The sequence below is a fragment of the Durio zibethinus genome, chromosome 14, assembly GCF_047325235.1.
Source record: "Durio zibethinus cultivar Kanyao isolate XHJ-2024 chromosome 14, ASM4732523v1, whole genome shotgun sequence".
In the NCBI taxonomy this organism is placed as follows: Eukaryota; Viridiplantae; Streptophyta; class Magnoliopsida; order Malvales; family Malvaceae; genus Durio; species Durio zibethinus.
In genome coordinates this window covers 1,742,551-1,766,584 of record NC_143175.1, presented here as the reverse complement: position 1 = coordinate 1,766,584, position 24,034 = coordinate 1,742,551, and the positions used below count along the sequence as shown (strand labels likewise).

At 30.8% G+C, this 24,034-nt stretch overlaps 1 protein-coding gene and 1 pseudogene across 1 annotated transcript; both read left to right on the top strand.

The window, feature by feature from the left end:
* The first annotated feature begins 10,327 nt into the window (after positions 1-10,327).
* Positions 10,328-17,751, top strand: LOC111294619 (patatin-like protein 2). Its single transcript, XM_089742937.1, has 7 exons — positions 10,328-10,337; positions 10,645-10,739; positions 10,865-11,067; positions 13,493-13,522; positions 16,598-16,751; positions 16,873-17,019; positions 17,431-17,751. The coding sequence occupies exons 1-7, from the start codon at positions 10,328-10,330 to the stop codon at positions 17,749-17,751; spliced, it is 960 nt and encodes a 319-aa protein (XP_089599063.1).
* A 4,639-nt stretch (positions 17,752-22,390) lies between these two features.
* LOC111294386 (AT-hook motif nuclear-localized protein 20 pseudogene) lies at positions 22,391-23,997 on the top strand (annotated as a pseudogene).
* The last annotated feature ends 37 nt before the right edge of the window (positions 23,998-24,034 follow it).

Here is a 24,034-nt window from a genome sequence, read left to right as displayed (position 1 = left end):
AAAAATCAAACATTATTTTGTTTAAAATTACAAAAATAACTATTTTTATTATAATAGTTATACAAATTAATAATTTTAAGGCTATTTAAAGATAATAATTTGTAAAATATTAATAATATTTATTTATTATTATAATAAAATATTATTAAATTATTAAATTAATAAATATATTTATTGATAGATAAATTTATTTTTATATAAAATATATAAAAAAATTTTGAATTAGAAAATAAAGCCAGTCCATTAAATTCATAATAAAAGAAAAAGAAAAAAATTTTATATTCATTGATAGGTAAATTGATTTTTATAATATAAATTATGTAAAAAATATATTTGAATTAGAAAATAAAATCAATCTATTAAATTCATAATAAAAGAAAAAAATTATATTATACATAAAAGATTAAAAAAAGTAAAAAAAATTCACAAATTTTTTTTGCACTTATTACAATGAATATTAATATGAAAATATAAAAATTTATAATATAAAATAATTACAATTTTAAGATATAACGAGTTTTTAACTTTCATATTAAATGAATAAAATTAACTTTTGTTAATTTTACATATCACTTTACGGTAGTGCTAAAAATTTTTCACCATTTTGTTTGAAAATTACGTTATTTTTCAAGACAATAATCTGATCACTTTTAGTGATCCAAGATCATTAAACATAATAATTTAATTACTGTGTAGATTATCATGATTTTTGAAGTGATCAACCCATACCAAACATTGTCTTAAATTAATATTGAGAGATTTTCCTGTCAACAACTCTAATTATTTTAGTAATTAATTAGTAAATTAATTACAGTAATAGTTCCCAGTGAAAGTTCAACTACTCAAGCCTATTAAACTGGTTAGTTGCTTTTAAAAAAAAAAAAAAAATTAAAGACTTTTTATTAATAAATGAGCATACATGGCTAAAGCCTTGCTACAAAATCCGATCTTCTATGGACTCCAAGTTTAGCAAGGGAGTCAGCAAAATAATTAGCTTCTCTAAATACATGCACAAATGAAATTATCATTACACGAGCATAAGACTATGCAGCCTGTTTATGATGTTGCTGTACTTCCATGTGCTTTTAGATACTGTGTTTAACCAATAAGTAACAACTAATGAGTACTTTCGACAATAATTCCCCAGAGGGTGTCATCGTTTGCCTTAATGATAATGGATAGAGCTTCGAAGATAGCCAACAATTCCGCAAAGTTTGAATCTTAAATTTCTATATGTTTGGAAAATAATAGGATTACCTTACCTCCAATGCCTGCTAGACCTAGTTTGCCAATTTTCGAACCATCAACGTTTAACTTTCATGTTCCTTCTAGTGGGAGGTCCAATCAATGTTTTTCCTTGCTAGTTTCATATTGCGCCAAACTGATATATCTTGGATATTAGAGTCCACGTCCTGGAGAGAGAAGCTTGTCTCTGGGATTTTGGCTTTTAGCCACCATCCAAGTCTAATACGTATTAAGTTATAAAGTTCATCTATTGAGAAGGTTTTTTGATTGAAAGTTTTTTCGTTATGTGCCAACCAAACTGACCAAATGATAACATAGAATAGAGTATCGTATACATGTTTGTTGCCGATCTCCATGGCCAAGCAATTCTAATAGAGAAAGAGGAGCTTGAGTTTCCCAGGAATAGCCCAAAAAAATTCCATTGGCCGTAGCATTTATTCCATATTTTCCGAGAGAAGTGGCAGTAAATAAAAAGGTAGTTGACAGTTTCAGTCTTCTCGCGGAATGGATATTTATTCTCTGCGTTCCTTAAAACATTTTCTATTTGAAGCACACGTTCCCAACCGGAATGCCGCCTTTCATAGCTTTCCATACGAAGACTTATATTTTTGGTGGAGCAATGTCTTTCTAGATGATCTATTCGATGGATGCTTCGTGAGATGTGTTTTTCTCCAACTCTTGTCTGCGTGATTTGGGATTGAAAATGACATTTGTAGTGTGAATCTATATAAATTTGTTTGCGGCCGACCATGGAGACTAGAATATTTTTACAGTGATTGATTCCCTAGCTATGGAACTGGTGGATGTAAGCTTTGTAAGTACATTAAGAGAAGCAAACAATATGGCAGATGCCCTGCCAAAATCAGGGTTGCTAAGAGTGGACATGTTTGCAGCTTGGTGGTAGAAAAGCTGAGTGAAATATGAAAGTTTTTTTGCAACGTGGTTTTAGAATAGCTTGGTGGATCAGTTGACTAAATCGCACCAAAAAAGGGTCTGGGAGTTGTATGGGGCGAATCTTAATGGATTATGAAAGTTTGTTTGCGTTGTTGTACTGAAGTGTTTTGGTTTTAATTAGGAGGTAGTCAGGTACTGTAATGCTAGACTTGTATCAATAAGAGTGGTTGCACTCTTAAGTCAATTTGAATTATTAATAAATTCTGATTTAGCAAGAAAAAGATGTGTTTGTGGCCGAGGTAGACAGTAGGACGGAGTTTAAAATCTTGAGGAGGTCTTCTCATTAGTCCTTTTCCCAATCAAAAAGGTTGCACCTCAATTTTATGTTCCACCTCAATTTTATGTTCCATTTCCAAATTCCTTGATGAAACCATTTTTTTTAACGGTAATAGCATATATTTTTCCAAAACTAAGTTCAATATGTGGCCTTCAATCCATTTGTCATTCCAGAAACAGATTCTAAAGCCGTCACCTCCACAGAAAAACAAACTGGAGTACATGATGTTAGATAACTCTCCTTTTCACCAAGTGTTTTGAATGTCCCTCCAAATACGAGAGAGAGAATGGGGTTATTGTTTTCGTAGATCATGTTCCTCCACAAGGTGTTCAATTTTATACCAAATATCCACAGCCATTTAGATAATAGAGCCTGATTAGTGTGCTGCAACTTAGCAATCCCCAAACGGCCATGCTTTTTACTCTTGCAAATCGTTTCCCAGTCTATCAATCTCGATTTTCTTTTCTCGTCACAGTCACCCCCACAAAAACTGCCTCTGGATCTTTTCTTTATGTAATAACTCCACAAGGGGCCTTAAACATAGACATGTAATACATTGGAAGATTAGAAAGAACAGATTTGATTAAAGTAACCCTGTCTTCCAAGGATAAAAGTTTGCTTTTCCAAAGGCCAAGTTTGTTTCTGAAAGTGTTTGGTAACTGGCTACCAAGTGAAGATCAGTTTGGTGTTGGCACCTAAAGGAAGGCCAAGAACTTGAAGATTTGGATCCAGTCCAAAAATCAAACATTAGTTTGGCCCAAGGAATATTCAAGGCCCACAAACCTAAACTAAAAAACTTCCAAGCCCCAAACCTGTTGCTGGAGTTGGGTTTTTAACCCAAATTTCAGGTTCCGTTTTTTACTTGTTTAGCTTTTCATTTTGTTTCATTTTATTTATTTATTTTATTTACTTAGTTTTGAAATATTTTGCATGATTAAGTTTTGAAATATTTTGCATGCTTAAAATTTTTTTTAGGAAAAATTATTAGGGAAAGTTATTCTAAATTATAAAAAAATTAATAAGGGTTAAAATAAAATTTTAATAAAATTTGAGAATAAATAATAATTATCTAATGATGAAATTCTTAAAAATTATAAATGATTAATTTCTTTGAAATTTTTAGGTAAGAAAATTTTCTAAATTGATTCAAATTGAGAAAAATTTTAGATAAATTTTCAATAACAATAATTAATATTTAGAAAATGATGAGATTTTTAGAAATTTTAAATGGTAATTTTTTTAAAAAAATCTCTAGATTAGAAATTTTTCTAAATTTAACCTAAATAATGAAGAATTTAAAAATTAAACTTGTAAGATATTTTTAAATAGACTCAAATTATGAAAAATTTTAGAAATAAAATTTGTAAAATAAAAAAATAAATTTCAAGGGTGAAATTTTTAATAATCGAAAATGGATGATTATCTAAAAAATTTTTGGGAGAGAAAATATTTTTAATTAGGTCCAAATGATGAAAAAAATTGATATATTTTTAATAAAAGAAATTTTAATAAAAAATGATTAAATTTTTTTGATGATATAATCATTTTAAGAAAACAAATAGGATTTTTAAATATTCTTGAAGTGAATGACTATTTTTAGGGATTCTGTCAAATCGATGGAAAAGTATTGAAAATTATTTTCAATAATTAAATATTAAAATGAAGACAATTAGAACCAAAATTATTATTATGATAATTTAAAATTAAATGATACCATCTTAAGATGAGTGTCATGGATATGTATAATCTTCTTCACACATAATTGAACTTTCAAATTTAGTTTTGAAATGTAAATCAAAACTTATTTTTCTAGGGATCTTTAATTAAGTTTAGGATATTTTTAAGAGGATGGATTCATTAAGTGATCAATCACATTTAAAAAAAAATAATAACGACTCCTTACATTATATTTAGTTATAGATTTACGGATCCATATGTTATGATAAATATCATTTAAGAAATTCTATTTTCGAATTTGTAAAATGGTAAGGTGAAGTTTATTAAAATAGAAAATATATTTCTTATGGTGTAACTCAAATTTTCGAAATACAAAAACAAACCGAAATGCATTTGCAGGAAAGAAATATTGGAGATCCGTTGGTAGGGAAGAAAGAACGTCAGTAGCCTTTGAATGGGCTGGTAAAAAGGATGGTCATGCAAAGAGGGTTGGCATGGCAACTACTTTATTTTGCTATAGCCTATAAGTACTAAAGTGTATGCATTTCTTTTCAATCTTGTTAAACATTTAATTAACACTTCTTCAATTTGTTTATTTTTTATAATGACAAAAAATTTTCTATGATTAATTAAAAAAAAAGCTTTATATGATGTAGACAGCCACATTTTGAATTGGTTCTCGATAAACTTTAGATAAAAAAATAATGAATAAAAGCAGAATTTTAGTCCTATCGAGACTCTTAAGATCAGGTGTTTAAATTTTAAAATGGTTGATAAACGGATGAAAGGATAAGGGGAATTTTAATTTTCAAACCTTGTTCAATCTTGTAAACCAGCCCTATATAAATTCCCCAGCAATCACAACACAGGGAGGGGGAGAAGCAAAAGCAATTGACAGTAAAAATCATAGAGAAAACGGGGGAGTCAACTAAGACTGTCGATAGCTTGAAAACTGCTACTTGATTTGTCTTGGGTGCGTATTCAAAAAGGAGATGCCGTCTGGAATAAAAAAGAGAGATACACAACAGGAAAAGTGAGCAGCGACGGAAGGTAGCAGTGGTCATGATCCAAGTAGGTAGAGGCACCGACAAAGAATGGCAGCAATTGGAGACGATAAGGGACAACGACAATCAGTTCCTGGGTTTTAGTGGCTGTATCTGGTTAAAGAATGAAGGGGAGTTTTTTTTAGCACTAGAAAGAGGACAAATGGATAATTTTATTTTGAAGATGGTTTTTACAGCAGCAATGAAACGCTGCATTTGGAATTAAAAGGGAGCTGAGCTGTGCCTGCCTGTGTGTGTGTACCAGGCTCACAATCGATTCCGAACCCAGTCCAGGTAGTAACCAAAGTTAAGCCCACTCGGAAAGCCACTCAAGCCTGATTCCACTTGTGATCAAAACAAGCCAAAAAAAATTCAACTCAAACTGATTGTTGACTTAGATCTTAACCTAAATTTTGGTATTGCATTTTTTATTTTTTTAGTTTTAACATTTATTTATTTATTTATTTTAATTACCTTGTTTTGTTAAATTTAGGTTAAGGACATATTTTATGATTTAGAAACAATAGTTAATAATTAAAAAATAATAATTTGAACAAAAAATAAAAGTACAAATTTCAAAAAACATTTTAAGGAAAAGTTGAAAGAATCAATTTTTTTTAAGATCATATTAAAAAAAAAAAATTTTAAGAAAAAATTGAAAGTATCAATTTTTCTTGAGAATAAAATTTTCAAAAAATACTTTAAGGAAAATTTGAAAGTATCATTTTTTCTTGAGAATAAAAATCTCAAAAATATTTTAAGGAAAAGTTAAAAGTATCAATTTTCCTTGAAAATAAAATTTTCAAAAGAAAAATATTTTAAGGAAAAGTTAAAAGTATCAATTTTTCTTGAAAATAAAAATTAAAAAAAAAATTTTTTTGATGAAAAGTTGAAAGTATCAATTTTCCTTAAAAATAAAAATTTCAAAAAAAGTATTTTTGAGAAAAAGTATTTTTGAGAAAAAAGTACCAATTTTTCTTGAAAATAAAATTTCAAAAGAAAAACATTTTAAGGAAAATTTGAAAGTATCAATTTTTCTTGAAAATAAAAAATATATTTTTGAGAAAAAGTTGAAAGTATCAATTTTTCTTGAAAATAAAAATTTTTAAAAAAATATTTTTGAGAAAAAGTTGAAAGTATCAATCTTTCTTGAAAACAAAATTTTTAAAAAAGCATTTTTGAGGAAAAATTAGAAGTATTAATTTTTTTTTGAAAATAAAAATTTTAAAATGCTTTAAGGAAAAGTTGAAAATATTAAATTTTCTTGTACAAAGGCATGAATTTTTTTAAAATAAAATAAAATAAAATAATAAAAGAGATTCTTTATAAAAGGTTGAAGCATTATTCTCTTTTTTTTTTTTTTGAAAATTTTTTAATGTTAAATAATCTGACGACAAAGTCCTTACAAGAGAAACAATAGTTTTTTTGTATACTCTTGAGATAAGAGAATTTTTTTAATTTTTTACCAAAAGCATTAGAATCAATTAAGAATAATTTTTAATAACTAATTATCTGATAAGATTTTTAAGGTTTAATGGATAACATGAAATAAAATCGGTACAATCCTTTGATGAGTATTGTGAGGATACTATAACATTCTTCACACGTAACCATACTCTCGAACTTAGTTCTAGTTTCGTAGACATTGAAACTACTTTTTAAAGATACTTAAGTTAAACTTAAGATTTCTCTTTAAAAATGGATAAATTCAATCAGGTGATCAATCACAACTAAACAAAAATAATTAGTGATGATTAAGTCAATGTTTAGCAATAAATTCACCGAACCTAGACATTATGATATATGATTCCAAGCTATTTCAGTCTTGTTTGGTAATCCATTGAAAATGAAAATTTTCAATGCTTTAATTTTTTTTTTCAATGTGTTTGACAAACACATTTGAAGATTCACTTAAATGAATTTTTTCAACAAAAAAGTATTGCATAAAATAAGTAGGTATATATTTACTTCTCACGTGATGACATTGTTAATTATGAACCTTAGTATTTTGCCCTAGTTACTTGCATACAACATGGATTAGAATAACCTTCAACTACAGCCAAAAAAACAAATAACTTCTTCTTTTAACTAGCTGGTTGTCTTTCTGAGTGTAGTTTTACCAATATTTTGTAGCCACATCTCTCCTTAAAAGTTGAACAAGCTAATTAACTCTAATACTTTGAAGAAGGAATATGGAAAGTCGGCATCAAGGAAATGTGGACCACCCAAATAAAGCCTAAGAAAAGCAACCTATTAATTTGTTTAACATGTATAATGGAGAATCATCCTGAGCAATTGAAGTTTGACAGCATTTTAGCTTTCCAATTTTAAAATGCTGAATTTCTTTATTTGCTCTAAAGCATAAGGCTTTTGCAAGTAGCATATTTTTTCAAGTTTAAATTGCCTTGGGTTACACATCCGCAAACGTTTAAAATGCTGAATTTTTTTATGAAATTATATTTAATGTACTATCAATATATAAATTTTATATATTATCAGTAAATTAAATGATAATAACTCTTTAATGAACAAATATAAACTTTTAAAATAAATATATAAAAATTAATTTTTTTTAAAAAACTTATTCATTAATGAGATGTTATAATCTTATTCACTTCATTAATAAATTGTCATTATCTAATTTACTAATAATGTATAAAATTTATACATTAACAATATATCAAATATAAATATTTTTTTATTTGCTCTAGAACACAAGGTTTTTGCAAGTAGCATATTTTTTCCCAGTTTAAAGTGCCTTGGGGTACACATCTGCATGCATTTCAAATGCTGATTTTTTTACTTGCTCTAAAATACAAGGTTTTTGCAAGTAACATATTTTTTTATTCGCTCAATTAGATTTGTTTATCAAATAAAAAAATAAACTTGATTTTTATGCTCGATTTTAAATTTGACTATTTATATTCGAATTCGAATTTGAATTCAAATTTATATATATTCATATATATATATATATATAAAAGAGGTAAAATAATAATTTTTAATTAAATTAATAAAAATATATATTAAAATATAAAATTTTTATTAAGCTAACGAGTTATTCAAGTAAGACATTAAGAAATTTGAATTCGGTTCGTTCAAATAAATCAAATTACTCGAATTAAATTTTATAATGATTAAATTAAATTTAAATTTTATTTGAATCGAATCTAAATAATTTATAAGTATTAATATATCATTTACACCGTTAGTAACTATCTTGAGATACACATCCGCATGTGCTTAAAATGCAGAATTTTTTTATTTGCTCCAAAGCACAAGGTTTTCACAAGTACATATTTGTACTGTTTTCTTTTTCTTTTTTTAACAAGTTTCTTTTGGCTTTGTACTAGGTTTATTAGAGCTTGGATTTAAATATGTAGGATAGCTACTACTAGGATATTAGAATGTGCAAACAAACATCTTCGATGCTAGCTCTATGCTTTGCCTTTTATAAGTTTCTCTAACACAATGAAGAACTACAATTTTTGTGTTCTGGAAACTAAATGTAAACTAAATAATGCAAACCAATTTTCCTTCAACCGTCGATACAGAAAACCTATAATAAATGATTCGTCAACTCCCCATGTATGGAAACTAAAGATTGCTGCTTAACAACAGTGGAAAATGAAAGTAGTGAGAGGGCTACAGTTATGATTTTATCCTGATGTCTTAATTAATGCAACAAAAGAAGGGGACAGCTATAGTTTTTGTATGATTTTCTATATGTTTGTGACTATTTAATTAAAATATCTTAGCTCATTTTCTCTCCAACGTTCTAATTGTAGTTTTAATAGGGTTACGTGGAAGACCAAAATACTATATCGATGGGACCCATATATTTGCAAGAATTCAATAGTGGGATCAAATCATGTTGGGGTATGTGATGTGAAGGTACTTTCCATCTACATATGATATATCTACGTAGTCCAAATCGCATATTGAATTCATTTAACTACAAAGCTCTGTTCTCCCCCTATTGTTGATTAGTTCAGTAGGTTATCAATCATTAGATCCTCATACATGGATAATGATGCATCCGGGGGATCTAATGTTGACTATTAAGATGCCTAAGAGGGTATCACATTTAACATGGAAAACTAATTTTTTGATAACGTCCTAGATAATTAACCTGTCATAGTCCATATATATATATGTACGAGGCATATAAGTTTTCTTGAATCCCAATATACTCCTCAGGAATTAAGCTAGCCTAATTTAATTTTCTTAATTTTGTTAAAATTATGGTTGGTTCAATCTGCCAAGATTACTACATGTTCATACTCCATTTTGTCTTACCTTTCTTATTTAATGTTTTGCAGTTTCTCAACTAAAACTTAAAAAAGTTTGGAAGGGAGTTTACATGACACTTTAGGTTAATTTGGATTTCAAACCTTATAAGAAAGTTAGTTGAATCTTAGGTGAAGCTCAAAAGTAAATTTAACAATTTTAAATGTAATATAATAACATAATACGAAAACAATAAGAAAGAAAACACGGAAACAAGAGTGCCACTTTCTGTGCAAAGAAATAAAGGATGGGGTTTCAATATTTTGCTCTTGGCTTCTCCAAATTATGGATGCATAATAAGCTGGATTTGTGAAGCTCTGCCTATCACAGATTAAAGAGCAAAAGAAGGATAAAGGATTAATACATTTGACCCTATTATTATCCACAACGGATTCTTGAACTGGAAATAATTGGTTGGATTGGGGGAGGGGTGTTACAATTGATATATATCAAAACATATAGGGGTAACTTGATATTTTTCCCATTGTGGGTGTACAATACAGTGCAGAAATGGGCAAATGTAGGAGAGGACAAAAGATGGGCTGTTGATACCAATTTCAAGGAAAAAGGGTTCTACTCAATAAAACAGGTCTAGTTGACAATATGACTGATTAAGAATTTATCTACCACATTTTGAAAAAGAAATCACTATTACCATTTAAAAGAAAAGTACTTCATTATATTTATACAAAATCACAGATGCGATGCACGTGTTGTATGGCTATAAATAATGTCGTGTCCAGCTCGGGCTTTCCAAGTTTCAAGTCGTGAAAGCAGCTAGAGATTGGCTAAAAGAGTTCTTTTTTCTTACAAGTTTCAAGCCACTAATTTTCTTTCATCAATGGCAACTGGTGAGATGCTGTGGTTTCTACAAAAAAATTTTATCAAATTTCAGCATCACTTATTGCGCATTAGTTTCACTCGTATATATTCTGAATTGCACATAAAATTATGTTAGTAAGCGCACTCAATATTTGCATAAACTTGCATTCCACGACTCGGTTCAAAACGACATAATTTTTTGTTCAAAGAGCAGAGCTCGAATTCCTTCTTTCCCAAATAAACAAATTTATCTTATATAATTTTATATATTATTTATGTAAAATTTCTAATAATCGTGATTGATATTTGACCAAAATCTTGTCATGGATTGATCAGATGGAAAGCTTGTTACAGTTCTCAGCATTGATGGAGGAGGAGTGAGAGGCATTTTTCCTGCGACAATCCTTGCCTTCCTAGAACTCCAACTCCAGGTTGGCTAGCTTCTGATCACTCTATATATCAAGCAGTTGTAGTACAAATGTATCTTTATAAACCATATTTTTCTGTATATATTTGACTATTAGTACAACAATTTTTAATACTTTTTCTTGAACAGAAGTTGGATGGTGACAAGGCAAGGATTGCAGATTACTTTGATTTCATTGCTGGGACTAGCACTGGAGGCCTTGTTACAGCCATGCTCACCTCCCCAAATGATGAAAATCAACCAATGTTTACTGCAAAACAGATCATTGATTTTTATCATGAACACTGTCCACAAATCTTTCCTCATGGAAAGGCAGAAAAACAAGAAACAACGTAGGTTGCTTATGTTAGGAAAATGAGGTCCAGTATCATGTAAGTAGTTTTGGATCAAATAAAGGTCATGGCCCTTGATCTTTCATTTATATAGTGTCCTAGCTATTTAATAGAAAAGAGGTGGGATTGTTTTATGTGTGTGTCGAAAACTAAGTAGAGAAAGAAGAAAAACTAAAAAAAGTAAAGAGAAAAAGGAGAAGGGAGAGTTGGTTGAACGGAAGTTGATCTGTGGTCCGATTGAGTTGAAACCTTGTCAGGAGGTTTATGATTCAGAGTTCTACATTCTGAATGGTGAAGATCGGGTTTGAAGCTTTCTAAGAACAAATCCATGGTGTATTTGTTGAGTCACTTATTTGGTGAAATTTCTCCAATTGTTTCTCTAGTTGTTGATTAGCTCTAGTTTTAGCTAGAGAAGAATATTGTATACCTATTATTTGATAGTGAAGATTTTTCTGGTGGTTCGTGATTTTTTTTCCTCTACACTGGAGGGTTTTGTACGTAAATTTTGGTGTGCTTTATTTTTTCTGCGTTTTTGATTATTGATTATTGTCTATTGCTTCTGTATTGTTGTGATTATTGCTTCAGGCGTAACAAGTGATATCAAAGCGAGGGTTATTTTGAGACATCAATACAGAAACAACCCAGTATAGAAGTAAATTGTGTTTGAGATCATGGAGGGTGATACAGGTTTCATGACAAAATTGACAGCATGGAATTATTCAATTTGAAAACTTATGATGGAGGATCATCTATACTGCAAAGATTTGTATGAGCCAGTATTGGTTAATTCGACTAAACCAACAGATATGAAAGATGAAAGCTGGAAGAAGCTAGGTAGAAAGACGTTGGCTACAATTAAAAAATGGGTTGATATCAGCGTGTTCCATCATGTAGCGCAGGAGTCAGATGCTCACATTGTTTGAAAAAAATTGACAGCATTGTATGAGAGAAAAATAGGTATGAATAAAGTTATGCTTGTTAAAAAGCTTGCAACTTTACAGTACAGGGATGGACGATCTGTTACAGAGCACTTGAGTGATTTTCAAGATATATTTAATCGGATGACTACTATGGAGCTTAAGATGGATGATGAAATGAAGGTGTTATTTCTTTTGGGTTCATTATCAGACAGCTGGAATACTCTAGTTGTAACTGTTCTTAATTCAGCTCCTGATTATAAGGTGACATTGGAGATGGTAAAGGACAATATGCTTAATGAAGAAGCAAGGAGAAAAGATGTAGACCATGGAAATCAAGCTCTGGTCATAGAGAACAGGGGTAGAAACATCGACAGAAGTCAATACTCAAAAGGTCGTGGTAAGTCTAAACACAGATCCAAGTCTAGAGGTAAAGTGAAGTGTTTCTGTTGTGGTAAGGCGGGTCATATAAAATGAAACTATAAAATCTTGAAGCAAAAGTGAAAAGATGAGAAAGGTAAGAGTTCAGATGATGATAATGTTACAGCAGTGAATTTAGATAGTGATTCAGTTACTTTGATTTGTACACATGGTGATTGTAATCATGTTAGTGATCCCGACATTGAGTGGATAGTTGACACAGGAGCGATAAATCATTATGTTCCTAAGAGAGAGTTGTTTACAACTTACAAAGTAGGAGACTTTCGTTGTACCAAGATGGAAAACAAGAATGTGTCGTAAATTATTGAGATTGATGATATTGTTATACAAACTAGTACAGGTTGCATATTGACTTTGAGGGATGTCAGACACATTTCAGATATGAGAATGAACTTGCTTGCTATTAATGTCCTTGATAAGGAGGGATATGAAAGCTGACAAAAGAATAGACAGTGAAAGTTTTTCAAAGGATCTATGATAGTTGCAAGAAAAAAACTATGCTGCACAATATATAAGACATGGATGTAATTGAACGGTAACTAAGTAAATATCGTTGAAAATGATGCTTCAGCAAACTTGTGGCACAGGAGGCTGACACACATGAGTGAAAAAGGGTTACAGATTTTGGCAATACAGTCTCCCATTCTCTTGACCAAAGGTATGTCTCTCGATTCATGTGATTATTATTTGTTTGGTAAGCATCATAGAGTTTCTTTTCATAAAAGTTTTCAGAGAAAAGAAAATAGATTGAAATTAATTTATTCTGACGTATGTAGTCCCATTGAGGTTGAGTCATTAGGTGGTAACAGATATTTTGTTACTTTTATTGATGACGCTTCATGTAAGACTTGGGTGTATATGTTGAAATACAAAAGTTAGGTACTGTAGTATTTTCAAAAATTTCATGTCATGGTTGAAAGGATGACAGGGTTACCCTTGAAGTGTATTCGAACTGATAATGGTGGAAAATACACATCTAAAAGCTTTGAAGAGTATTGCTCAAAGCATGGGATCAGTCATAAGATGACAGAACTTGAAATATCGCAGCATAATGGTATAACTAAAAGAATGAATCGCACCATTGTAGAAAAAGTCATATGTATGTTGAGGATGACAAAATTACCAAAGCCATTTTGGGGTAAAGCAGTCAACACAACTTGTTATTTACTTAATAGGTCACCATCAGTTCTTTTGGGCTTTGACATTCCAAAAAGAGTGTGGACAGAAAAAGATACTTCATACTCTCACTTGAAAGTTTTTGGGTGTAAAGCATTCATGCATGTGTCGAAAGAGTAGAGATCAAAGCTTGACAGTAAAGCTACACAATGTGTGTTTGTAAGATATGATGATGAGAAATTTGGCTACAAGGTATATGATGCAGTAAAGAGAAAGACAGTCAGAAGTAAAGATGTAGTCTTTTATGAAAAAAAAACCATAGCAGACCTTGAGAAAAATGAAAAGACTATACGAGTTATTGTTGAGTGTGATATTTCAACACCGACAGAAATTTCACAAGAAAAGTCACAGATGATGGAAATGAGTAAGAAATAGAACTTAGGGATATAAATGAGCCAGCCACAGTTAGTGATGAGTCAAATGCAATTAGTTTTGAGCAAGATGAGTAATCCTCTCTACCTGAGAGTGTTGAACATGAGGAGCTACCTTTGGTATCAAGTGATGTAGAGTCTCAATCCAGGAGATCTATTAGAGAACGTAAGTCATCTACCAGGTATCCAAGTTTAGATTTTATTTTAGTTACCGGTGAATGGGAGTCAGAAAACTTTCAAAATATACAGGCTACTCCGGATAGAGAGCATTGATTAAAAGTAATGAAAGAAGAGATGGAGTCATTACGAAAGAATGATACTTATGATCTTGTTAAACTTCTAACAGAGAAGAGGCCATTAAAGAATAAATGGGTGTTCAAGTTGAAAAAAATTGTGACAAACTAGTGAGGTACAAAGCTCGATTTGTAGTAAAAAAATTTTCTCAGAAACCAGGCATCGATTTTGATGAGATTTTTGCTCCAGTTGTAAAGATGAGTTCTATTCGAGTGGTATTGGGATTAGTAGCTAGTTTGAATCTTGAGCTTGAGCAACTTGATGTTAAAACTGCATTTTTGCATGGTGATTTACAGGAAGACATTTATATGAATCAACTTGAAGGTTTTAAAGTGAAAGGGAAAGAGCATTTAGTTTACAAATTGAAAAAAAACTTGTATGGCTTGAAACAAGCTCCGTGACAGTGGTACAAGAAGTTTGATTCTTTTATGGTAAGTCTTAGCTATAAAAGAACAGTAACGAATTCTTGTGTGTATGTTAAATAATTCTCTAATGGTAATTTCATTATCCTATTATTATATGTTAATGATATGTTGATTGTAGGACAAGATACTAGTATGATTTATAGGTTGAAAGAATAATTATCTAAGTCCTTTGATATGAAGGATTTAGGTCCAGCTAAGCAGATTCTTGGTATGAACATTATCCGAGATAGGAGAGTTGAAAAGCTGTAGTTATCACAGGAAAAAGTATGTTGAACGAGTGCTTGGTAAATTCAACATGCAACATGCTAAATCAGTTAGCAGTCCACTTGTCAACCATTTTCATCTAAGTAAGAAATCTTGTCCAGTATCTAAGGAAGAGCAACTAGCTATATCTAGTATTTTTTATTCTTCTGCAGTTGGTTTTTTAATGTATCTTATGGTTTGTACAAGGCTTGACATTGCTCATGCAGTTGGTGTAGTGAACAGATTTCTTTCTAATATGAGAAAGGTTCACTGGGAAGCAGTGAAATGGATTTTTAGATATTTGAAGGGTACCTCAAAAATATGCTTGACTTATGAAGTTTCACAACCAGTTCTAGAAGGGTTTACTGATGCTGACATGGCAGGCGATCTTGATAGTAGGAAATCTACTTCAGGGTATTTGTTCACTTTTGCAGGAGGAGCTGTATCTTGGCAATCTAAGTTACAGAAGTGTGTTGCTTTGTCAACTACAGAGGCTGAGTATATTGCAGCAATCGAAGCATGTAAAGAAATACTTTGGATGAAACATTTTCTTCTTGAATTGAGGTTGAATCAGAAAGAATATATAGTATTTTGTGATAGCCAAAGTGCTTTAGATTTGAGTAAGAATACCATGTACCATGCTAGAATAAAGCACATTGATGTTAGATATCATTGGTTACGTTCAGTGATTGAAGAACAACAGATGCTATTGAAGAAAGTCCATACTGATAAAAATGTAGCAGATATGTTGACTAAGATACTTTCCAAGGAAAAGCTTGAGCTTTGTAGTAACTTGGTCGAAATGAGTTCTCTGGTCAAGGTAAGTTCCAAATGAAACTAATATGGTTATGAATCTCCTCCTAATGGGGTTAGAAGGGGAGATTGTTAGAAAAATGGGGTCCAGCCTCATGTAAGTGATTTTGGACCAAGTAAAGGTCATGGGCCTTGATCTTTCATTTTACACAGAGCCCTAGCTACTTAATAAAAAAGAGGTGGGGTTGTTTTATGTGTGTGTCGAAAACTAAGTAGAGAAAGAAGAAAAGCCAAAAAAAGTAGAGAGAAAAAAGAAAAGGGAGAGTTGGTTGAACGGAAGTCGATCCGTGGTCCAATTGAGTTGAAACCTTGTCAGGAGGTTTATGATTCAGAGTTCTACATTCTGAACGGTGAAGATCGGGTTTGAAGCTCTCTAGGAACAAATCCATGGTGTATTTGTTGAGTTACTTATTTGGTCAGATTTCTCTAATTGTTTCTCTAGTTGTTGATTAGCTCTAGTTTTAGCTAGAGAAGAACATTGTATACCTATTATTTGATAGTGAAGATTTTTCTGGTGATTCGTGATTTTTTTTCCTCTACACTGGAGGGTTTTTCACGTAAATCTTGATGTGCTTTATTTTTCTTGCGTTTTTTATTATTGATTGTTGTCTATTGCTTATGTATTGTTGTGATTATTGTTTCAGATGCAACAGCTTATTCAAAGTTAATTTTTAGCACGTTTCCTCCAAATTCGAGAATGGTAAAAGCTCGGGGAAATAATGTTTTATATTTGATATATATATCTCTACTTCTTGAGGTATAGGTTTGGAGCCGCTGAAAGAAATGATATTCTGGAAATTTTGAAGAAAATCTTTGGCGCTTTAAATAAATCTATCGATTGGATCTACACAAATGCAATGCTTCCCAAATATGATGGTAAAAATTTGAAGGAAATTATCAGAAAATTGCTTAAACAGACAAGGCTCCGTCGGACTCTAACCAATGTGATAATCCCCTCTTATGATATCAAGCTTCTCCAACCCATAGTTTTCTCCACCTTAAAGGTCAATCTTCGGTTCTGCAATCCTTGTGCTCAACATATAGGGTAGAACTGTTAGGATCCAACGGAAAATTGATTCAGTTTTTGTTACCTATAATAGTTTATTTTCAAATGAATTATTTCAGGCGAGACGTAATGATTTAGAGGATGCTCAACTAGCAGATATTTGTCTCAGCACTTCTGCAGCACAATATTACCTCCCTCCTCATAAATTTAAGATCAAGTCGAGAACATTCAACATGGTCGATGGTGGTGTTGCAGCCAACAATCCGGTAAAGTATTTTATTTTCAAAAACAATGTTGTAATTAATCACCTATATATGTTATATATGTTATGTTTTTGATAATTTTTTATATTAATTTTTAAGATTCAAAGTCTCACATTCAATATGAACTTATAATTTAATTCAGTTGATTTATGCAATTATTAAAAGAGATGACATCAGGTAGTCATGGAATTTAAATTTTAAAAACTATAACTATTTTTTATCTCGTGCTATGAATGTTTTTTAAAAAGAAAATCTCATACTCGTGAATAGTGAAATATAAAAAATATCGGACCCAGATACGTTAAGGTCAAGTGAAAATTGCATGTAACATAGGCAATCACTTTTTTCCATCACACATATATAGTACATCTTGATAATTCTCACTTAATTAACTGCCTTGGACAAATTTATCAGACATTGCTAGCAATATCAGAGGTTGCCAAGGAGAAGTATTTAGAAGGAAAAGCTGAATGCTTAAGCAACATAGATCACAGCAAACTTCTTGTTCTCTCTCTTGGAACTGGATCATCGAAAAGAAATAACAAGCTTGAGGTTGGGAATCAATCATGGGGACTCATTGACTGGGTTGTGGGGCCTAATAATAGCAACGCCATCTCTGATGTTCTCCTGACTGCAATAGATGATATGGTTCACATATATTTATCTGCTTTCTTTCAAGGCACCAGTTTCAAAGACAATTATCTGCGAATTCAGGTATTGCTTTCTGGACATTGATTTTTTTTCCACTCTTCAGCCTTTCAAATTTTTAGTATATTTATGCCAGCTACTTGTTTAAATGGTGAGTCCATTTCAGTTCCTATTATAATCATCCGTCTCCCGTTCTTGACAAATTATAGGAACTTTTGCTAAATGAAATTTTCCATAGTTACATTTTCTGGTAACCATACACACTGTCAAAACGCTTACTCTTTGTTGGTATTGGACCAGACTGATAGCTTGAAAAGTAGTGAAGCCATTATGGACAATTCTAACAAAGAAAACCTTGAAAATCTCGAGAAGATTGGGAATGCGCTTCTGAAAGCGCCTGTTTCTGAAGTGAACTTGGCAACGGGATTACTTGAATCAGTTCGAGGGGAAGACTACACAAATGAAGCAGCACTCATCAAGTAAGACTATTAAGATTGTATGAAATCTTGTCTCTGCAATTAGCGCATGGTACCAGCAATCTATCCTGGTTTTGATCAAAATGCTCTTGGTTGGTGTTGAGCAGGTTTGCCGAACGATTGTCAGCCGAAAGGAAGCGTCGCCAGGCTAGAAGCTCCAACGGGTACCAGTGAGGTACATGATCCATTGATCAACACTTTCCCTAGTTCAAATTTCCTTGAAGAATGACCATAATAAATTCTCCTTCTTGTACGTATACAAGGAGGGATGGTGTTTCGTAGTTCTTAAGGTCCACTTTCAGTCTTTCATCGTTGTTCAAATCCATTCCCTTCTGTTTGTCTGTGTTGTTGTAATAAGGTCACGGAGCTATACCTGAACTTGGGAGGTAGTCCCGGTCAAGCATAAGAGTCGTCTATGTTCTGTTATTATAATTAATTGTGATGCAATCTTTAAACCTTCACACTTTCCTGCAGCCTGGATCAACTGTATGGCAAGCTTCGAAGCCTTAGCATAAACTTGGTGGGGTTCTTGATATTCAATGCAATCTTATGCATTACCTCTTTAACTTGCATGTGTCTCTGAGGCATCTGTTGTCGTCTTAGATCTCAGTCACCTTTTTGGAAGTTCAATGCATAACTAACCAGTTATTTAGTAAAAAAAAATCCAATTCAATTTGAAGGGAATTCTGCTGCAAAATCCCAAAATTACCATCTAAAAGCACATTCTTAGCATCCAAAAAGCAAAACCCAAATTCAATTTCCACTTCATAAATAGTAGTAAATAAAATTGAAAGAACTAGATTTCAAAATCAAATCAAAACATAAATTTACCAACCCACATAAAGAAAATAAAAAACAATAATTGTACATTTGGATATATATATATATATATATATATAGAGAGAGAGAGAGATTTTTGGTTTATGGGCTTTGGGTTATGATTTACAAATTGGGCTATTCTCTTCCTTTACCACAATAGCCCATTTTTGTTTTAGGCTTTGGTGTTGATTCGTTAGTAAAATTGATATGACTCACTAAACTTATATATATATATATATATATTTGATTCTCAAATCTTAATACTTTTGGAAAAGAAGCTATTTAATAATTTTATAATAGCTATTTAATATTTATTAAGAGATTTTATTAATGATTATTTATAGATATCGGATAAGAATAGTTAAATTATTATTTTTAAAAAAATTAAATTATTATTAAAAAATCGGTTAATGGGTCTTATAGATACCATTTAAGGTAGTGAAAAATGCTATTTTAGAAAATATTTTTATATTTAATGCATTATTTTCACCAAATTCAATAAAAAAATAATAAATGTATTATAAATTTATTTCCTTAAATATCATCATAGTTAACATTTTCCTCTAAATTTTTTTTTTCATTTAATGCACTATTTCAATAAATTCAAGAGAGAACAAAGAATTAATTAAATATTTCTTAATTTCCTTAAATATCACATTAACCCGTATCACTAGATACGTACTAACTAACATTTTCCTTTATTAAGTGTTCTTTTATGAAACATGCAACTCAACTCATCTTATGATCAGTTTCTATTTTGTAAAATTTTTTATTCAAGAAAATAATTTCGAAACTTACTCTTTGAATAAAGAATTATTATGCAATAATTATTAAATAAATTGTTCGGATACTATTTTATAAAATTTAAATAAATAAAAATTATTTTCATAAAAATATTCTAAAGGTTAAAACTTAAAACTTCATGTTGAAAGTCTCATTATATAATCCAATATCATCAGTTTCAAATATATACAAATTATGAGTACTGGTAACCCTCCAACTTGATTACTTAGTTAATTATCCTATTAGTAAGAGAAGAGAAACTAAAGCTTTGTAGGTGCATTGTTCTTCAAATAGATTAGAATTTAGCATCCTTAAAAACAATTGGAATTTTCCTTTCTCTCATGTCAAATATTAAAACTAGTTAGTACAATTGAGGCTTAATTCTATACTTTCTCTTCTCAAAAGTAGCTTTTAATTGCATTCTATATAAATCTTCGCGCATGATAAATTTCACCAAGTCAAGAAATTACGCGCGCCGTGATTTTGTACCATCTGAAGCACAAAGATGAAACCTTTATATTAAACTTTGATTATTAATATTGGAAGAAGGATCCACTTATATTAATAGAAATGTTATACTTTTTTAACCCTTCGGATTAATTTTGAGACTTTTACCTATTAAAAACTATAATTATTTTAATAATTAATTAGCAGGTTAATTACAGTAATAGTTCCCAGTGAAAGTTCAACTACTCAAGCCTGTTAAACTGACTAGTGGCTTAACTTGTGATGTAAACACCATATTTTATAAATCAAAATCCAACCATTTTGTAAAATTTACAACATCATACTTTGACATTCTCAATAAGGAATTTGATGATAAAAAAAGTAATCAATTAATTAAAACTTTGTTTTTAACTCCACTAGCATGTTTAAATGATTAGCACATGTTTCATTTTTTTAACTCTAAGACATTCCAAACCATTAAATTTGGAAGTATCATCTTAGATGTTCCATTTTGAAATTTTTGAAATGTACAAGGTGAAGTTTATTAAAATAAAAAATATATTTCCTACATGTAACTCGAAATTTCCAATTATAAAAACAAACGGAAATGAATTTGCAAGAAAGACAGAATGGAGATCGGTTGGTGGGGAAGAAAGAATGTTAATGTGTTGAGTACTTAAGAGTAACCTTTGAATGGGCTGGTAAGAAGGATGGTCATGCAATGAGGGTTGGCATTGGCAACTACTTTATTTTGCTAAAATATATACATCTCTTTACAATCTTGTTAAACACTTTAATTAACACTTCTTCAATTTGTTTTTTCCTTTTTTAATGAAAAAAAGTTATATATGATTAATTTATGTATATATAAAAAAAAGCTTTATATGATTCCAAGCTATACCGGTCTTGTTTGATAATCCATTGAAAATGAAAATTTTCAACGTTTTAATTTTTTTCAATTTGTTTGACAAGACATTTTAAAATTCACTTAAAAGAATTTTTTCAATCTAAAAGTATTGAATAAGATAAGTAAGCATAGATTTACTTATCACTTAATGCAGAAAATGCTTCATAAATTTTTTTTTTTAAATTGAATTATTATCCCTTCAAAACAGTACTTCATTATTGGAAACGAAAATAAAGGTAAAAGGTAAAATGATAAAATTTGAGAATTTAACATTTTATTATTAGCAAATAATATATATTTATATTCAGCATTTAATTTTCAGTAAAATATTAAACAATTTTTATAATTTTAATTCAATACCTATCAAAATTAATATTAAAAATTTAGTACTTAATTTTTCAATATTTAATTTATTAATTTATGAAACTGAACTTAGTTAATTCTTTTCTCGTTATTTTTCTTTTGTTTATCATCATATAAAGATTGATGTGGCTGTTGTAGTAAGATATATAAATGGCATGGAAACTCATATTCCAATTAAGCAAGAATGGTTATATATTCATGTGAAGTGTTTTTATGATATCTTGTTAATTCTATCCTTTTGGGGAAAAAAATAACAACACTAGTTTTTATAACTAAAATAGGCTCTCATGAGAATCGAACTTTCGTTAAAGAAAAAAATATCAATTTCCTTATAAATTGGATTAATCGATCAAACTGGATTAATCGATTTTAATTTGTTTTCAAAAATGTTATCACAATTATAAAGAAAATACTAAATAGTAATATAAGCACATCTTTTGGAATTAAAAAAAAAAATCTCAAATTTAAGTACTTTTAATGAATAATTAAGTTGAAGACTTGATTAAGTTTATTTGATTAATTTATTAATTATTATAAAAAATTGTATATAACATAGAAGACTAAACTTTAGATTTGATAATATAAAATATGACATGAAAATGATATGAATAAAAAACACGAAAATGACATCGTTTAAAATTTTAACAAAAATTATATATAAATTTAATAAAATTAAAAAATATTTTTCATATTTTTATGTTAATATAAATTATAATATATACTTTTCATATAAAATATAATATAAATATATAAATTATCAGGATTTTACACGATAAAATATCAAATCTACTAAACTTTGGAGCGTCTAAACCTACAAAATCAATAATATATTTATAATGATATCATTTCCAACATGCAATGGCTAATATTTGAGATTGAAATATTACATGATATGTCTTTGCATCAGCTACACTATGTCGAGACAAGAGCAAGAAGTAAGGCGTGCAACCCACTCTGTCACGCGCACATGAATGACCCCACTCTCTTATCAACATAAAATAAACCCTAAATTTCTTATTAGTTTCCAAAGAGAAAATTAGAGAGAGATTTTGTATAGAAAATATGCAAATAAGCCACAGCTCCCTAACACCTTGACACACCCAAAACCAAGGCAAAAATAGAAAAAGAAAATCCAACAAATTCTTGGAAATAGATCTCTCTTAGCCGTTTGCCCTTTTCAATTCTTTAGCTTTGATCAGTTTCAGTTTCACTGCTTTCCACTAGCTTCTCTCTCTTTCTGAGCTAACTTTTCAAGAGAGTTGAAATTTTCTAAATTTGCTTTCTTTCTCTTGTTATTCCATCTTTGAATCATCCCTAGTCAAGATCATTGGCCAAAACAAGATCCAAATCCAGTTTTCTATTGCTTTATAATCTTCTGTTTGTTAGTTGAAAAACTTCAAAGAGCATGGCTAATCGATGGTGGGCAGCGCAAGTAGGATCACTACAAGGAATGGAAACATCAGCTACTTCATCATCTCTGATGAACAAACCAGATCTGGGTATATCCGTGACAAACAATGGAGAAACAGGAAGTGGAGGAACTGGTGGAGAAGAAGAAGAAGAAGAAAAAGAACATAGCGATGAGCCTAGAGAAGGAGCTATAGAAGTTTCCACTCGTCGTCCTAGAGGTCGTCCACCAGGCTCCAAAAACAAGCCCAAACCACCCATTTTTGTCACTAGAGATGGCCCTAATTCACTAAGAAGTCACGTTATGGAAATATCTAATGGTTCTGATGTAGCTGAAACCCTAGCTCAGTTTGCTAGAAGAAGGCAAAAAGGGGTTTGTGTTCTTAGTGGAAGTGGAACTGTCACTAACGTCACACTCAGGCAACCTTCTGCTCCTGGTGCAGTCATGGCTCTTCATGGTAGGTTTGAAATTTTGTCTTTAACTGGTGCTTTTATGCCTGGACCAGCTCCTCCAGGGTCAACTGGGTTAACAATATACCTAGCGGGTGGGCAAGGGCAGGTGGTTGGAGGTAGCGTAGTAGGGTCACTGGTGGCATCAGGGCCTGTTATGGTAATGGCAGCAACTTTTTCTAATGCTACTTTTGAAAGGTTGCCTTTGGAGGAGGAAGAAGAGGGAGCTGGTGGGCCTCAAGGGCAGCTTGGTGGTGGTGGGAGTGGCGGGTCGCCACCAGGGATTGGCAGTGGCAGTGGAGGTCATCATCAAGGTGGGATAGGTGGTGGTGGTGATGGTTCAGGATTGCCAATTTACAACGATTTGCAACCAAATTTGGTTCCTAATAGTGGACAGTTAAACCATGAGGCTTATGCTTGGGCACATGGTGGAAGGCCCCCATACCAGTAAAGAGAAAGTAGAATAGAAAATGCTTGTGAGAGGAAAGGGATTATCTTCATCAGGTATCTAATTTCTATTGAGCTGTTCTGATGGGAGAGAGATATATATAAATATTAAAGAAAGAAAAGCTGGGACCAATATTTTGTAAATTTTACAACAAACCAGACATGCTTTCACTTGCATTTGCAGAATAAAATTTTTTGTTTCTTACACTTTCCTTCTCTTTTTTTTTTTTTTTTTTTTTTTTTCATTTTTTAAGCTGATGATGGTGGTACA

What these genes read in the sequence shown, in the direction of transcription:
- LOC111294619 (XM_089742937.1), top strand. An exon ending in TCCTAGAACTCCAACTCCAG is followed by an intron (nt 10,740 to 10,864) that starts GTTGGCTAGCTT and finishes TTTCTTGAACAG; the next exon opens with AAGTTGGATGGTGACAAGGC. An exon ending in GCAGAAAAACAAGAAACAAC is followed by an intron (nt 11,068 to 13,492) that starts GTAGGTTGCTTA and finishes TATAACTAAAAG; the next exon opens with AATGAATCGCACCATTGTAG.